This window comes from Gobius niger, assembly GCF_951799975.1.
Source record: "Gobius niger genome assembly, chromosome: 6".
Lineage (NCBI taxonomy): Eukaryota > Metazoa > Chordata > Actinopteri > Gobiiformes > Gobiidae > Gobius > Gobius niger.
Window position 1 is genome coordinate 13,033,470 of NC_136857.1, and position 18,102 is coordinate 13,051,571.

Sequence of the window (18,102 nt, forward strand, 5' to 3'; positions counted from 1 at the left end):
TAGCGCCATTTCTTCATTTTCTCTTCTGTTTAGAAATGACAATTGACAATTTCCTTTTTCTTTCAGATGTGTCAAATACTGTTATGATGAACAAGGTATCAAGCAAAGATGATGTTTGTGCACAAGTACTAATCCGCATTTGTGACCAACTTGAGGTACATACAGATATTGCACCCACATTACAATTATTTTACACATGATGAATGCTTTCTCAACCCTCATCTACGTGTTTCTATAGAGTGGTAAGCAGCAGCTGTTCTTCCTGGGTTCTGTCCTGGTCAATGGGAGAACTGACTGGGCTTGTTTAGACTCCCTTATCACTAAAACGTTCAAAGTAAGTGTCTAATCCATTTAGGAATTTTGAATTGTCTTAAGAAACTAGCTAACCCCGGATTGTTGTGTCTCCTTTCAGGACTACCTAGTTCAGGTGGACCCCACGTCCAGCCTGGGTCTCTCACCCGACTCCCTGCTCAAGTATCAGCTGCCCCAGGAAACAGAGAGGGTGATGGGAGGAGACAGACCCCAGTCTTTGCCTCATCATTGCCTTGGCAGTGGTCAACCCCGGATACTGGTCACTCTGAAAGGTAAACCACTGCTTGTTACATTTCGTCTCATGTACAGATTTGTTTTAAATTGATAGTCTTTCTTTTTATATTTTTAATGTATCATTTTGTTTTTGGTTTTGTTGTGCAAGTGCAATATACACAGTCCGAGTCAAGTCCATTTAGAATAACCTCACTGTGTCTTCATGTTTCTGTCTCCTCTCAGGTCTTCATGAGAAATGTGTAGATGCGCTGGTGTTTGAGACACTTGTCCCGAAGCCCATGATGCTTCACTACATCAGCCTATTAATGAAGCACAGGCGGCTGGTCCTGTCTGGGCCCAGCGGGACAGGGAAGACCTACTTGGCCCAGCACCTGGCCCATTACCTCCAGGAGCGTAGCCTGTGTGACCCGAGTGAAGCTGAGCAGGAGTCCTGTCTGCTGGGACGCACTGCTACTGTCACCTTCAATTTGCACCGACAGTCACAAAAGGTACAATTCTTTACAAACTAAAATGATTTGAGATCAACTGATTTGATGTAAATACCTGCAAACTAAACGTGTGTTTAAAAAAAAAAAAAAAAAATAGGATCTGCAACTATATCTGTCAAACTTGGCAAACCAGATCGATGGAGAGAGAGGAGAGTTGCCTTTGGTCGTAATCATAGATGACATCAGTGACGCATCAGCAATCACAGAACTTGTCAATGGTGCACTGACATGCAAACACCACAAATGGTATGTAAACTATTATTGTTTTTCACATTTCAAGATTTCAAATTAGTAAATGTAGATCTTTTTTTTTTCTTTTACAGTCCTTACATTATTGGGACAACAAATCAGCCTGTGAAAATGAACTCGAATCATGGCTTGCACCTTAGCTTCAGGTAACAGCAAGCACCCTCAGAATTTAGTTTTTACTGGGATCAACACTCATTTTATTTGTATTATGCAGGATGATAACCTTCTCCAACAACGTGGAGCCAGCCAACGGTTTCCTTGTGCGGTACTTGCATCGGAAAGCGATAGAAACATACCAGGGGGTGCTAGATGTTACACAGCACCAGTCTCTGATTCATGTGTTAGACTGGGTCCCTCAGCTGTGGTATAACCTGCACACTTTCCTGGAGAAACACAGCACTTCAGACTTCCTTATAGGTGAGAGTCTGTTGCCAAGAACGTTAAGAATGTGTTTATTATTTACACTTTATTTATGATTCATGATAGCATGAATGTGGGTTGTAATTTTGCAAATTTCTTCCAGGACCTTGCTTCTTCCTCTCATGTCCAGTAACGGTGCCTGAGTTCAGGCAATGGTTTATAGATCTGTGGAACCACTCAATCATCCCATATCTACAGGAAGGGGCAAAGGATGGGATCAAGGTAACCATCAAGCAACAGAATAGCTCATATTATTAAATGTACATATACTAAATCACTATTTTGGGATTCATTAGGTGCATGGGCAGAAAGCCGTATGGGAGGACCCAGTGGAGTGGGTAAGAGGCACCCTGCCGTGGCCCAACGCACAGCAAGACCAATCCAAGCTCTTCCACCTACCTCCGCCCAGCGTCAGTCTGTCCAGTGAGGACAAGAAGCCCCTCAAAGATACGCCTCCCCCGAGCTCTCTGGAGGCAGATCCACTGGTGAGTCTACTTATCAATCTATTGCTCACGGTTTTGAATGACAGTGGTTACTTTTTACATACTTTGTTTCTTGTTTGATTTATTGCCATGAACCCAAGCCTTTTTGCCACTACAAATGACCAATTAATTACTTTCAAATTGCTTGTTTGTGTAACTAGACTGACTAACATGAATTACACACTATTAGAAAACTCTGAACTCAAATTTAAATCAAAAATGTAAGCTGACATTTTGTATACAATATATTGCTCATGCTATGTCTCTGTGTTAACCAGATGGCCATGCTGCTGAAGCTTCAAGAGTCTGCCAACTACATCGAGTCTCCAGAACGGGATGGCAGTTTTGATCCCAGTCTCCAAGCTACATTTTGAGGAACTTGGTCATCTTTGAATAGACATTGAAATCGCTCTTGATGGAAACTGTGATCTCATAAGCAAGAAAAGGCATTGACTTGTCCTGTCAGTTCTCGTTATTGACTTTGGAAGTGCATGGTAACCAGAGAAAGTATTATGCAAAAATATTTCCAAGAATCTTCCCCTTTCTATTTACTGCCAGAATAGTTTCAATTATTGTTGGTGCTTTATGAATCAAAGGCTTTGCTTTACTAAAACATCTCCCTGTGTGTAAAACTGTCACGCCAGCTAAAATAGCTTAAAAATGCACTTTATTTTGTACTTGTGGGAGCTGTGGCTGGATTAGTGATAGCGTATGTCCTCTAGGTGGCAGCACCCAATAAAACAAAATGGCCAATGCAATTAAAAGATGAGTAACAATTGCATGCATGGGTAGATAAGTTCAAAGTTATGTGGTCAGGGCAAAAAAAAGAGAAACTTTAAAGTTGTGGTTTATAATGCACCAAATATGTCTTAAAAGTGAATGGTCAAATATGAAGAAAAAAAATGTGTCAAAAGGCCTTTTCTGTTTTTGCTTGCAAATTTAGATTACAAATACAAAAGTTTCATACACACAAGTAAAACATTTTATAAGATTTTATACTGAGTCAAAAACAGTCTGTTTCTCTTGCCACTGTGCTGTCATCAACACTTACATAACATAAAAGAGAGCTGGGTATCATATCAGCCGTTTCTATAGGAGTCATCACACTCTTATTCAGTGGCTTCCTCTTCCCTTTTCCCCACGTTAATTTGCACATGCAATTATGTATTACAATAAGAAATGTTGGGAGTTTAATCGGTCCTAACTTAACTGTTGAGCATTTATGATAAAGGGGAAAAGGTGCGTGAATTGAGGGAAGAAAACTGAATGCTTAATTTGATAATTGTTGCCCTTTGACGTTAAAGTACCTCACCATAACCAGTTTAAGTGATGCCTATGTCTTCTGTTTGTGCCTCAAACACGATAGGCCTAATGCTGCTTTCAGTGAATTTATTGACCGCACAGAGGCCTAGTTAGAGAGTGGTATTTATCATAGGTAGGAAATGTCACCACTTCCTCTGGCTTTTCTTTCTTTCTTTTTTACCCTCTTTGAAAGTTTAATTTGTAATATTTTAGGCATTTTGTAAACACAATTTAAAGGAGTGAGAAGATTTTGGTTATTTTTTAACCACACACTGAGAGAAAAGGACTTACCTGTGCTTGAGCACTGTAAAAGAACTACCGTAGACATAACGCTGGCGCATGTGTCCCCAAAATATCCCCAAAGTATTCTTTCATTGGACCTATACCATAGTTAATTTATCATGGAAGGGCGGGGGGATTTTAATAACTGGATATCTTTTGCTTGTGTTTTTAAAAGCGAAAATTCTGTTTTCTTATGCAAATATTTGTATATGTTATTTTTTCTCTTTTGTACATGCATCACTCTTGTAAACACTGTAAATAGTTTGTGCATCTGCGACAACAATCATTCACATCTGTCGAGCGCTAAATTATGGCTGGGCCCTTGTATGTAAGATGGTTGTATTATCTTCCTCTTGACTGAGGGGGGAGAAGAAGCACTTGTGGGGTCTGGTATGAGTTGTATGGCATGTCTCTATAACCTCATCAAACTCATATGTCTAACATGAAGCAATGGACACAATAAAGTCAAGCCATTCTTCACATCATGCAGGAGTGTGATTATTGTGTGATGTCCACAGGAGGGCGCTATTGTGGTGTGACTATAGACATAATAAATAAGGTGTGACTAAACCACAGTCTATGGACTAAACCCGTTCATTTGGTGTTCTTATTTTCAAGACAAAAAACAAAGTAATGTAGCCTAAAGGTTCTGATGATGAAGAGTTTATGTAATATAAAAATGCATCGTAGAGTTGTGGTCCAATCATCAGGTCCAATAGCCCAGCAGGCTCAGATGGAGATGAGGGGAGAGGGTTATAGGCCCAAGTCATGATGTGGGTGGAGTCCTTACCCCCCTCCCACCCCCCAGGTTTATATATAAGGCTTAGACCATGGGGTCTCTCATCCCCAGCACCAGCTATATCTTAACAGGATGCCGTCCAACCCCGCTGAAACGGCAGAGCCTGCACCCGAGCCGGCTCCAGCAGAGGCCCCTCCCGCGGAGACCCCTGCATCTGAAGAGGCTCCTGCCGAGGCTGCCCCTGCAGAGCCAGCTCCAGCGGCCGAGGGAGAAACACCGGCCGCCGCTGAGGCAGGCCCACCAGGTAGGGCTACAAGGATGACCTCTGAGGAGATTAAATTGAATTTGCATAAATTCCTGGGGCAAGTCAGCTACAAGAACTCTGGTTTACTTAATATATAAGGAGTAGCTGTGGCCATCAACCAAATCAGGTCATTTCACCCTTTTATTTATTGGACACACAAATGTACGCCTATACAGGTGAAACTCGTTAAATTAGAATAATATTTCATATAAACTGTAAAGCTAATATATGATTGACTCATTACATGCAAAGTGAGATATGTATAGCCTTGTTATAATTTTGATTAGAATGGCTCAGCTTGGAAAAATAAATAAATAAAATCTCATAAAATTTGAATATTTTGAAAATGGATCATCAATATTATAAGACATAAAGACTTGACATATGTCACTTTGCATGCAATGAGTCTATCATATTTTAGTTTCACAGTTTAAGTAACAGAAAAAAAGAAACTTTTGAACGATATTCTAATTTTCCGAGTTTCACCTGTAGTAGCGCTAGTTGTGGGTTCACTGCAGCCACCTGCATTCATGCAGGGACCACTTACGAATGGAGAAGTTTAACCACTCACTTCTTGACCACTACTGTGGTGATAACAACTCAGTGTTACAGTCAGAGGTTTGCATGACTGAAGTTGCACCTTGTGTCTGGTCACTGATAGAGGCGGTAAGTGGCATTTTATTAATCTGGTTTTGTTGTGCGCTCTGTAATTACCTCTCAGTTTATGCCAGTAATTTGCATAAAGCTTTTTTTTCTGTTTAACATTAATGTACAAGGAATCTGTACCCAACATACAAGATTTCCTGTATGATTACTCCAACCAGGTACACCCTCCATAAGCTTAAAAAACCTGTTGATTATATGATTGAAAATTGCTTTGGATGGTGTAGTTTGATATGACTGGTCTTTACTCTGTTTTGCCGCTACTAACCTGAATGTATAATCCCTAACTTCAGCTGAAGCTCCTGCCGCTGAGGAAGGTGTCGCTCCAACAGATGTTGCTGCTGAGGGTAAACTCACAGACACTGTACGACTCTGCCGCTGTGCTCCTGCTCTTTCCATGTGGTTCATGCGTGTTATACGTACAGTATATTTAAGCAGATAATAGGCCATTCCTAACAGCTCTCACTCTCACATGTAATTTAAACTTGGATCGCTCCAGTTTGTGTTACATAGGTGAAGCACCAAGTTAATTAACCCAACAGTTATAAAATGTTAATGTTCAAAATGACTTTTAACTTTCCATTACATGCACATTAATGTTTCTGTCCTTTTGTTATGTTATATTATCTATGTACAAACCTGTTCTCATAACAGCTGTCCTGCTCTGCTGCTTGCTTTAGCCACACACATTTCCTGCATAATTAACATCAGCTTAATCCACTGGTATTTTTAACACTAGCTGATGCTCCAGTGGCAGATGTGCAGGCTGCTGAAGCTGCAGTAGCTGAAGCTCCCGCTGCTGAAGCTGCTGAGGCCCCCGCGACAGAGGAAGGTGCGGCTCCTGTGGCAGAAGCTTCCCCTGAGGGTAAACAAGTGGCAGAAAAACGACCACCTCTGCCACTATGTACCATGCACATCTACTAGCCTGTAATAATAATTACCAGTTTCACATAGCCTGGATGACCTGGGAATCGACAATGCTAACTTAACACATGTGCTCCTGCTTAAACTAAAATCATTATTTTGCTGCTGATCTAACGAAGCTCCTGCTGAACCTGCTGCTGAACCTGCTGCTGAACCTGCTGCAGTTGAGGAGCCCCCTAAGGCGCCCACACCCCCGCCTCCTCCAGGTAACGCTGTTGGACAAGTCTTGTTTTGTGAGATCTTCAGCACCAACCTCAACACTATATTAGGGCTGAATTGGAAAGAGTTTCAAACAAAACGTCCACAACCGTTCTTTCTGTGTCCTACACTAACTGGCTGTATCCATGTACCTTCTCCAGTGCCCACCAGTGCCCCCCTGGATATCTCTGTGGATGATGTGAATGACAGCAGTCTGATCATCAGCTGGAAGGGCCCGGAGACCGTGGGTGACTCGGGTCTGGATGGATACACTGTGGAGTACTGCAAAGATGGGAGTAAGTCTAGAGTCTGTTGTATGTACAGTATGCGTCTGCTGCACCTGTCCTGTGAGTGTCGGAGGCCAGATACACTGATAGGCTTACAGGCCCGTATAGGGCAGGCAGCGATTCAACCAACTGTCACTAAAGCTGCTCTCCCTGCTTTTAGACAGGCTTCTTCCCCCGATGAGGTTTCAACTGGGCAGCCAAAGTGTTCTTCTTGCTGCCTGTGTGTTTGTAAACTTGTGTCGGCAGGTGATAAACCACTTAACGTGTCCCATGAAACGATACTTAACAGTTTATTCAAAAGAATCCCCACAAAGTTACTGTTGCCACAAAGGCCTGTCCGAAATGTATAATTGACACAGTGAACGGTTTGTACTTTCTGCTCATTTGTTTGTGCTTTGTGCTCAAACTGCTGCGAACTGCTTATACTATCGCCAATGACAGTCACAGGTTCATACGTAGGCAAAAGAAGTTCCTTGTTTTTGACTGGCAAGATCTAAATTGATATACAAAAAATATATCAATCTGGGACTGTTTTGCCAATCACAATGTCTCAAAATGTATAACAGTAAAGCAATTCACTATTTAGTTTTAAAGATTCTTGTTTGTGTTTGTAAGTATTTAACTGTGACACTGACGATCTACTGAAACTTGTCTCCGGAATCGGCGTCTTGACCCGGCATATCCACTTACATAGTAAAATTGACTGTGTTGTTAAATCTGTCACTGCTGCCTTTACTGTCGTTGTTGTTAAAGTCGGCATCTACCTCCGCTCTCCCGCAGCGACAGACTGGGTGGTGGCTAACGAGGAGCTGACCCAAGCCACCCATTGCTGCATTAAAAACCTGACAGCCGGTGACCTTCTGCATGTGCGCGTGGTGGCCGTCAACCCGGGGGGCCGGAGTGAGCCCGCTGTCCTTGCCGCCCCCGTGCCCATCCGCGAAGTCGGCGGTGAGTTGCAAACACACACAAAGTGACACAAATGAAGAAGAAAAAACGGCAGCTAAACAGTATGTTTATATAAGGCCAATTTTGTCACCTCCAGCCTCTCTATCAGGGGTGACGATGATGGCGGCAACCTAGGATCGCTCCTCAAAATACTCAGGTTGCAACTGGGGTGGTACTGACAGGCTCGTCTTCAGATATACTGGGCAGACCTTTGCGACATAAATCCAGAGGTGTCGACAGGCGCTTTCATTACCAACAAATCAAGCTTTCAACTTTGTCTCCTCGCACGTTCAAACCAGTGCTGATTTGAACTAAAAATAAGTCAGTGACAGAATAGTCTTATTCAGTGTTATGAAGCATGAGCAGAGTCTGTAAACAAGTCTGTGTGTTATGGTCCCACACGATAGTTAAACTGACTTGAAATGCATCAAAGTAATGTCTAATTTAGTTGTAAGCGCCTAACTTCCATCACTAAAGCATAAATGACCATGAATCCAAATGGATATGTAGGAAGCAGTAGTCTCGTTCACTTGCTTCGCTTCACACAGTTTCCGTGACTGCTGTACCTGCAACATCCCATTTGCGTCATATTTTTGTTGACCTGAAGTGTCCCATGGTCTATTTTTAAAAGACACCTTCGCGTACTTCCTGCTTGAGATCTCCAAACACAGTGACCAAACAGGACAGTGACAGAATAAAGTTAGCCTGTAATCAAACTGGCTGGTCAGCTTAGGGGAGCCGAAACTCAAGCCTAATTGATGGATTTTGGATGGCACGTCAGTCGGTCTCTCTCGGTCCTCATCACACGGGCACACATTGTATACGGAAAGCCCTTTGCAAAGATACCTTTCCCCAGAAACAAAGAGTGATTGTAGATTGTTTGTAGGGGCTTTTGTCCAGCACGTCTGGACATTGTTGGGGAGTGTGCTGATTAGTGAAGATTAGTGTTTGAGCCAAAGTGAGATGCTCCACTTGGCCTCGAGTCCTGAAGCTGGATCGTTGCTATTAATGAACAATATTGCAGTAGCTTAAAACGGTCAACAAAACTGGTTCAATGGTTGGATGAGCACTAAAGATGGACAGGAAGGGCCAGCAAAGACGTAATCCTGCTCGTTTCATATATCCCGTAAGCCTCCGGAGCTTTTGAGACATTTGCTGCTTATGCAGAAACATGCAAGTGATGCGGTTCCTGGGATTTGGCACCTAACCTCAGCTAAACCACTCTGCGAAGGGGCTAAAACTGTAGTCACAAAGACACTGAGCACTTTCCCGCTTTTGATTTGCAGCCAAAGTCCAAAGCTGTTTTGTTGCCCACAGTTTTGTTCTGCTGTCTCTGGGACACTCAGTGATGACACACTCCCGCAGCTTCTAATCTACACACATGACAGGAGCCGACACGTGTTGACATTCACCCAAGACGTCTACGTCACCAAAACTATTTTAGGAGCGTTTTGCCTTCGTCTTTAGCCTGTGTCTGCCTGGAAACTGACTTTTATCTCTTGGATAGGATAGTTGCATTAATTCAGCAATGTGTGAATGTGATGATTGCATTAATCACATTTATTTTTTGGTGTGGGTTACCCGGTCACCTTTTCATGTTAGCCCAATCTATTGCTGGTAATTTTAGAATCTATCATTTTTGGCATATGTGTCCTACTTACTTTGCAGTCGAATGGTATGCACGCATCTCATGTCAGGTAATTGTACCCGAAGCTGTCAACAGGTTGATCGATGTTTGGCAGATGATGTCACTATGTAATGCAATATATTGTGCATGACTAGATCATGTGAGTTTTTTTAAAGAGGTCATTGGGAGTTAAAAATGTAATATTAAATGTCTTGTTTTTTAGCTCGCCCTAAGATCCGCATGCCTCGCAATCTTCGAGCTCGCTACGTCAGACAAGTTGGAGCGCAGATCAACCTGGTCATACCCTTCCTTGTAAGCAGCACTGCACATTTAGTACACCCATATCGTAAGTCTTGTATATAACTTTCATTTTTACAACTTGAATGATCCTCTACTCTTCAGGGTAAACCCAACCCTGTAGTTTCGTGGCTCAAAGATGGACAGCCAGTGGACAAAAAAAGAGTGAATATCAGAAACAGTGACAAAGACAGCATCCTTTTCATCCGCACTGCCCAGAGGGAGGACTCTGGAGTGTTTGAGATGTCTGTGAAAGTGGACAGCTTTGAAGACAAGGCCACTATCACCCTGCAGATTGTGGGTGCGTAGAAACATGAAAAAACGCTTTGTAAAAGCTTTTCATGTTAGCTCTCCTGATCATTTGAAGACAACCAAGACTTTAGCTCGTATCATCACACTGACCTCAGAGCATTGTAACCAGTCACACATACTGTGCAGGGGACACTTATCATGCCTTGACACCTGTTTGTCATGCTTGAGCCCTGTGTAAGATTGTTGGTCCTGTGCTGTGCTCAGAGCTGCCTGGACCTCCCGCTAGTGTCAAGCTGGTTGATGCCTGGGGCTTTAATGCCTCTCTGGAGTGGACCGTTCCCAAAGATAACGGCAACACAGAAATCACGGGATACACAGTGCAGAAAGCAGACCAGAAGACAGGGGTAAGACAGGCTCCCACATATCTGGACACTCCAAGCTCACTCCAAACGTTCTTTCTGCTGCTTTATTACGGTTTTTTGCTGCATATTTCACTACTTACAGCATGTAATCTGCAGGATAGGATTTTCTTTTTGGGGTCATTTGTGTTAAGTCTTAGCAGATACTGGTGCACAAGCCTAGAGCGCCCTCTAGCGGCTGTCAGTCCGAAAATAACAAACATGTGAAATTGTATATTTGATATATAAGTTGCACTTGAGCATACATCGCACCCCCGCTAAACTAGAAAAAATGCAACGTATAGTCCGGAAAATACAGTAGATACAACAATTCAGAATACACACCAGTTGACACAATGAGAAATAAAAACAATAATTTTGCACTTACTGCATAACAATGACCTAAGGGTTAGGTCACAGTGTACTGTATATGGCATCATTAATGTGTCAGAATCGTGAGTTTGAGCTCCAGCTCTGGGCAATATTTTAAATGCCATTCCACACTCTTCACCCCATTTCTACAACTGCCGTGTCCAGTATAGCTCACGACAAGCCTATAATCATAACTAGAGGACAAACATTGTTATGAGTGATGCTAAGAACTTTGTTTAATGCAAGTGGTTTGATTTGTCTCACTGTGACTCGTTATCTACAGGAGTGGTTCTCGGTTTTGGAGCACTACCACAGACTCACTGCTACTGTGTCCGACCTCATTATGGGCAACTCCTATCAGTTCAGGGTCTTTGCTGAAAACCGAGTGGGCAGGAGTGAGAGCTGCGCTGTCACAAAAGAAGCGGCCCATATTCAGAAGACAGGTGACCCACTCCACACCTCTTGATTTCTTTGTTATACATATATATAATTGTGCTTCATAAAGGTTTAGCTCTGTGATCATGCCATTCATTGTCCATTACACAGCCCAAGTGTAAACTTAAGAATACATTTTATATATATATTTTTAAATATTACTTTTATTATCAGACATTAATAAATCAAACTTATGAATGAATAGGGTTGTTATGAATATTTCCAGAACCCACTGTACAGTATATGCCGCATCTGGTTTTTGGTTTTTGTCTTTGTAAAATCAATGTCTTAAGTGATTTGCTGTTGTAAACCGGACACTTGAGTATGAGAAAGCCTGTGTATTTAAAGAGAAGACCCGAGGAGTGGAAAGGATCTTGGCCTCGGCTCGATTGGCAGGACTTAGCTCTTACTAAAATACATCTGAAAAGCTTTGTCGACATGTACACAGCTGCTAGAGCCAATGTAGCTCTTCCTATGTATCTTGATTTTCATCTGCCTTTGTCTTAATACAATCTGATAGTGCTTTTCAACACACTCTCCAAAACCTGCGCACGTTGAAATTAAGACGTCCATAATATGCTTCCCTCCTCAACTATAAGAGGACATGTATTCTATACCTTTCTGAATAATTTATAATGGATTTTTTTTATTGTGTTGCAGGTATTTTGTACAAACCACCAGAGTATCCGGAGCACGACTTCAGTGAAGCTCCCAAGTTCACCACGTCTCTGAATGACCGCGCGGCCACCGTGGGCTACACAACCAAACTGCTGTGCTCAGTCCGAGGAAGTCCCAGGGTAGGACCAACACTTGCACATTATAGACTCAAAAATCCTTTCATATAACAGCTTACAAGCTTGTTGATTTGTAATGCATGCAGAAGGCTGGAGTCTCCAATCTGTAGCTCAGGGGCTACCAATACTTCTCCACCCTTTCAAAGATAGCTCCTCACAAGCTTTCTTTATTTCTAAGTGCATAACGAGTCAAATCTGACTGTCTCATCCATCTGTGTGCGCCAAATGATTGGGTTCTGATTATGATCATGATGAAAACAATAGCAAGTCTGTTATTTAGGTAAATGTAGTAAAGTAGTGAAAAGGAGGAGGAAATGGCTTTAATGTTTTGTTTCGAAATATTATCAACTGTCCTGGTTGTGATCCATCTAAAACCCATCATTTCTAAACTAGCCTCAAAGCCAAAGCAGGTCTGTCATTTATATTTCATAAAAGTAGCTCATGGGGGGAGCTCTGGTGTGAAGTGCATTCTCACCTTAATTTAAACAAATGTGTTTTTAGCATGGGCCAACAGTAAATCGTTTTTGTGTCCCGTAATGTACTTCAAACAGAGTATTAATATCAGTGCTATAAAGATCTCCTGAGGGGTGGCACTGGTATGTCTCTCACAGTTCCTGGGGACGCCTGCTTTGGTTAAACATAACTTTACAGTTGTGTGCCCCAGAGAGAGGCCATAGTTGAAGTACAGTTCATTGTTGTCCCAGATGCCCTTGGGTATTCAAACAATAGTATAAGCAACCTAAGCTCTAAGCGTGTAAAGCTTTAGCTACAAGTGTACATATATGTATATTTAAATGAAGAAGCGATAGAGATCTAGAAAGTAAATGTTCCAGAGTCACATGAGAAGTTAGCAGAATCCTACCACGGTTTGCTTACCGTAAGCTATGCATCTGCAGCATGGTCAGTTTCAGGTACAATGTGTTAATGACTCATCTCAAGCATATGGCCCTGGGCACTTGGGTTTGAGATGCTGACACAGTTGTTAGTTTACGCCCTGCGACTGAAATAAGAATCTGTATATACAGTAGTATTTAATCCTCCAACAAGCCCCTGCTCCGTGTGGGCCCTTGCATTGAGTTGTAACAGCTGTGTGAAACACATCCGCGATCAACCACTGGGGCCACTGACATATGATATGCATGCCATACAACGCAGAGTAAATGTGGGCCAATCTTGAAAGAATATCAAATAATGATTATTATTATTGTTATTTATTTTATGATTTTGCAATGACAATTTGATTTGTGATTTATTTTTTGAAATCACTATTCTAACAAGCGCAATATTTGGGTTAGTATTAACATTGACTAAACTGAACATAAGCTGTGAAATGAATACGAATCATATCAGTTAGCTGGTTTATTTCATTATTAGAACCTATGGAGACAGGTTATTTATCATTTATGATTGCAGTCTTTGCAATTTGCTCATTACGTCCTAATTACGTCCATTACAATTTTATTTGCAGCCGTAAAGTACATCTTCAATCAGGCTTGAGGACCTTCCCTTTCAGAGTCCTGAAAGTGTGATACCTTGTCTCGGTGCCTCTGATAAACAGTTTAGAGACCGTGTCAGTAATGCGCCCCAGAGGTGGCACAGATACGAAACTTGGCTTTTGTCCCGTCATGTTAAAGTGGACATGCTATATCTGCCACACCATTAGCCCTCTTATCAGTGTTTCTATTCATACACGTAAACTCGGTCCACAGACTGGAGCATGACGTGACATGGTGAAGTCTCCAAAATTAATTTCAAAATATTGTACATACCAAAAAAGTCTGTCACTCTTTAGTGATCTAATGTCCTAAAATAGTCACCGAAGTGAAGATGGGCGAACATTTCTGAAGTGTAACTCAATGAACAGAGTCACCTTGCAAGACGCTGGGCCTCAAGGTTCCAGCAAGAAATCCACACAAGTGTTAACCAAACCCAGCGCGGACATACCCAGGCAGGAGGGGGGCTAGGGTTACCCCATTCGCTGGACACTAATATTGACGTAATGGAAGGCATATTAACGTGTATGGCCAAATGATTTATAAGAACAGTAGTCTGGTTTAAAGAGTTGTTTAAAGTTCAAATTAGGCTTTTGTGAGGTGTTAGTCTCTGTATCACTGACTGTCAATTTGCTTTAGCCCAAGATAGAGTGGTTGAAGAATCAGATGATCATTGGAGACGACCCAAAGTTCAGGAAGTTGTCTAACCAGGGGATCTGCTCCTTGGAGATCCGTAAGCCCTGCAGCTTTGATGGAGGCGTGTACACCTGCAGAGCCAAGAACGAGCAGGGAGAGGCTACTGTGTCCTGCAAACTAGAGGTCAAACGTACGTATCTGCAGCCACATGTTGTAAAAGTTATTGCCATCGTCATGCAATTATATTGTTCTGTTTACAGAGGTTATACTCCCAGATGCGGAGAAAGGCAAATAAGACAAAACATGAACTTTTCGAGGTGAGTTTATCTTCATGCATGACTTTCATTTAATTTTAGGCTGTGCACACTCATTGCCTCCTGAGACCCAGCAATACATCTGTCCATTGAGTTCTTGCTCATTTTGCTGAAACATGTACATGTACGGGTATTGTCACGATTGGACAGTTTTCCTTCTTGGCCTCAACTTCCTTTGTTTTCTCGTCTCCTTGAGTCCTACTTTCAGACAGTGGTAATGTGGTGAAGATTACTGGCTGTTGATTTCAAATTCCAATTTTAATGTTTTTCCAGCTTTAAACAGCCTATTCATAGCCCCAGACATATAGCGTAGCTCTCTGGGCATTGGCACTTTGATACAAGCTCCTGAAACACTTGAGGGGTGTAGTCTTTCAGCAGATGCCAGGAAGATTTGAGTGTTCGTGTTCAACTGTTGACATGAGAAAAACAATTAGGGTCTTAAAAGCATAACATACTGAGAGAGAACATGGTAAAGGACCAACATGCAATACTGGTCTCAAGAATTATGGAGTTGTCAGAGGTGGAGGTTGCAGTCTGTTTATCCTGGAGGACATACTGGTCATTTCTTTTAACCATGTGTGAAATACAATATCACTTTCTGTCTCCAATGGACGGGATTAGACAAGACACTGGAGCCACTTTACAAGATAACCCTTAGTAACAGCTTATTTTATATCAACAGCAACCTTGTCGGAATGACAACAGTACGCACAGAGAGAAATAGGGTAACACAATTTAAATTACTTGAGAATTAATAATACATTTTTCGGCAATTTGAAATTGCAATGTCCCTAAAGCCACACCACGTAGAATTCAACCCAATAAGTACAATTGAAATACAAGCATTTATTTTGTGACATTTATTTTCATAATGGAAAAATACCTCATAAATGTACATACCGCCTTTGCGATGCCCAATCCCGTCAGACCTTGGAAGCTAAGCAGGGAAGGGCCTGGTCGCCTCGCTTCCGTCAGTCTATTTTTATTTTAATTTTTATTTTAATTTTAATTTTAATTTTTATTTTTATTTTTATTTTTATTTTTATTTTTATTTTTATTTTTATTTTTATTTTTATTTTTATTTTTATTTTTATTTTTATTTTTATATTTATTTTTATTTTTATTTTTATTTTCATTTTCATTTTCATTTTCATTTTCATTTTCATTTTCATTTTCATTTTTATTTTTATTTTTATTTTTATTTTATTTTTATTCTTATTTTTTTATTTGTATTTTTTTTTTTTTTATTTAATTTTTTTTTTTTTTTTTTTTTTTTTTTATTATTATTATAATTATTATTATTAAACAAACTTTTGCTATGAGAGGCACAGCTCTGCTAAGACATGACTGTAACTTTACCAGGAGTGGGTTCGTCTCCAGCTCGTCTCCATGGAGATGTGACTAAAGTCAGGTAGAATTTGAGATTTAAACAGGTTAGGTCCTCATCCAAATCCATTCTTTGATTACCCACTGTAGAAATAGCATATTCCGTGAAGAGCTTGTCATTCCGAGCATGTTTTGTGCTGATGGCAACAGTATAGTCCAAAATGTTGCCTTTAATAAGAAATTGTTCTTTGGACTTTTAGCCCCAGGCCACAAACTCCAAAAGTCTTGGGCCCAAACAAACAAGCCCATCACAGAGGGGCAAGGAATCAGCCCAAGGGGAATTGTTTAATCCTAAATAGTTAGATATTTTCATATAGTTGATGCAGACGACAATAGTTGCTAAGTTTTCAGTGCACCCTGTCAGTGCTGCCTCCCGCACTTTTAGGACACTAAACATCTAATCACATTGATAGATATATGATAAATGTTACAAAGAGACGCTGACAGGACTCAATTAGAATTAGAGGAAGAGAAACACTGATCTGAGCGTTTCACCTTGACTTCGTTTCCTTTCTTAGCCGATTTGCATAAGCAATTCGGGAGGATGCAGTTGTTGGGCGACACGCACACACTACAAAGCGAGTGTCCTTGAGAGAGTGGTTGGGGATATTTGTTCTCACACTGCTCTTTGAATGGGGTCAAATACCAGCCTGAGCACCTCTAAATGGGACTTGGCGGCTGAGATCCCAATGCATCCTCTCTGTGTTTGGATGCACTCACACCTGCACCTCCAGCTGTCCACTTACCGCACGATCAGGTTTCCAAAATGAAATATAGCTGTAGCCACACTCAAAACCGCAAGACAGAAGTCATGACATGTAAATTATCTTATACAAATCATACAGTCTGCAGCAGTGCTAGCGTGATGTTTTTGATCAAGGTCAAATTTGAAAACATTTTGAGAGTTTGCGTGAGTTAAGGCATCAGGCAAAAATAATGCTTTTGCAAATCTGGAGCAACATCAGGCTTGAAAACATGCTTGTGAAATTATAAGTAAAGAATGTGAGTTGGCGTAGATGTATGCAGGACACCTCCGTACATGGGATGACCTGTCAAGGGGAAAAAACAAGAGATTAGTCTGGGGAGTGCCTATGGGAGGAGGAGGGGGGGGGAGTAGTGATGTCAGCGCAGCTCTCCCCAGCTTCTAAAATTGACTCTAGATGATCACACTCTTCACATTACCCTGAGTCGACAGGCCCAAAGCAGCGCTGTATAGTGGGCTAAGAAGGGCAGAAACCCAGTCCTTTAATCCCCAATGGAAATACATACACAACAGGCCTAATCTGACTAGCACAGGTTTTCAATATTAACACCCAATGACCCGTATTAACCTGCTCATTAACTATCTTTCCAGGACCAGCAGAAGTCCGGGTCTTATTTATAAGGTAAGCTGTTGGCCATTGTGTACAGGAAACGTTGTATTTTCTAGTTTGTATGTCATTCAATGTGGCACACCCCAAAGGCAAACAGTACCAAACAGTATCCCATTAAACTTTGAGTGATGCTCCAGTGTTTGTGTCCAGCAATTATTGAAAACGAATTCTTCTAACCAGCCACTATCAACTGAGCTTTCCACTGAATCAGACATTCGTTGTACTTTTTCCTTATTGTTATTTTTTTTTCCTCACAGTATGACGGAGAGTGAATGACGAAGTTGGATCAGTGTGTGTGTACATTGGAGAAGGAATGGACTGAGAAGAGCGTCTTTGTAAGAAGTTTTCAAAAGCGGAAGACCTCATCATTACGCCCCTGATGACTAATGGCTTCCTCTGTCATAGGTTTTTATTTTAGCTTGTAGAATGTATGTTAGACTCAATAATGTATGATTTTTGCCCATGATGTTTATACAGTTCACATTATACTTAAATAATAAATAATAATAAAACACTACCTATTTCTTCAACCTCTTGATGTGGAAGTGGATTGTTTTGTGTCAATTTATGCTACCAAAGCATCAATCAACCTGAAACACTACTGCCATCATGTGGCCAAAAATAAGGTCTGCATGAAATGGACAAACAATGTAAATCGACTTCACAAACACTGATTGAGAAGAACTAATCAGAGCCTACCTGTAGATCGTGCAAACCACCAATATGTGTGAAAGAAAGAAGCAAAATCCTCTTGGTTGTGTTTGTGGTGTTAAGGATGAAAAGTCATATTGCTTGTGCCGGGTTATTGGTCTGTTCCCATTTCCCAAATTCTTCTCAATAATGTAAACAGGAAAATACTATTGAGAAAATATTTTTTCCAATATATGAATAATAAT

At 41.2% G+C, this 18,102-nt stretch overlaps 2 protein-coding genes across 5 annotated transcripts in view; both read left to right on the top strand.

Moving 5' to 3' along the window:
* The window catches only part of nav1a (neuron navigator 1a), an 86,512-nt gene extending 83,934 nt beyond the window's left edge, over positions 1–2,578 (top strand). The window contains exons 24-33 of the mRNA XM_079557880.1: positions 67–155; positions 239–334; positions 413–584; positions 769–1,034; positions 1,132–1,280; positions 1,358–1,429; positions 1,498–1,700; positions 1,807–1,925; positions 2,000–2,188; positions 2,464–2,578. Coding sequence (XP_079414006.1) covers positions 67–155; positions 239–334; positions 413–584; positions 769–1,034; positions 1,132–1,280; positions 1,358–1,429; positions 1,498–1,700; positions 1,807–1,925; positions 2,000–2,188; positions 2,464–2,559 — 1,451 coding nt within the window. The 3' untranslated portion in view covers positions 2,560–2,578. The remainder of the gene's footprint in view (positions 1–66; positions 156–238; positions 335–412; positions 585–768; positions 1,035–1,131; positions 1,281–1,357; positions 1,430–1,497; positions 1,701–1,806; positions 1,926–1,999; positions 2,189–2,463) is intronic.
* Positions 2,579–4,594: 2,016 nt separating this feature from the next.
* mybpha (myosin binding protein Ha) lies at positions 4,595–17,705 on the top strand. Of its 4 annotated transcripts, XR_013792999.1 has the most exons (15): positions 4,595–4,812; positions 5,769–5,822; positions 6,215–6,340; positions 6,519–6,605; positions 6,759–6,893; positions 7,665–7,832; positions 9,680–9,768; positions 9,859–10,054; positions 10,270–10,409; positions 11,059–11,218; positions 11,871–12,007; positions 14,137–14,323; positions 14,394–14,450; positions 17,188–17,218; positions 17,464–17,704. XR_013792999.1 is itself a non-coding variant. In XM_079558974.1 (14 exons), the coding sequence occupies exons 1-13, from the start codon at positions 4,641–4,643 to the stop codon at positions 14,426–14,428; spliced, it is 1,686 nt and encodes a 561-aa protein (XP_079415100.1). In that variant the 5' UTR covers positions 4,595–4,640; the 3' UTR covers positions 14,429–14,450; positions 17,464–17,705. The 4 variants fall into 4 exon arrangements, 1 of the variants encoding a protein (XP_079415100.1); XM_079558974.1 differs by lacking the exon at positions 17,188–17,218 and having other exon boundaries at positions 17,464–17,705; XR_013793000.1 differs by lacking the exons at positions 5,769–5,822; positions 6,215–6,340 and having other exon boundaries at positions 17,464–17,702.
* Positions 17,706–18,102: the final 397 nt, after the last annotated feature.

Excerpts from the sequence above, each read along its gene's own strand:
- mybpha (XM_079558974.1), top strand. The coding sequence starts at position 4,641 with ATGCCGTCCAACCCCGCTGAAACGGCAGAGCCTGCACCCGAGCCGGCT. Across the intron at positions 10,410-11,058 it reads AAGCAGACCAGAAGACAGGG|GAGTGGTTCTCGGTTTTGGA; the intron begins GTAAGACAGGCT and ends CGTTATCTACAG. Across the intron at positions 12,008-14,136 it reads CAGTCCGAGGAAGTCCCAGG|CCCAAGATAGAGTGGTTGAA; the intron begins GTAGGACCAACA and ends AATTTGCTTTAG.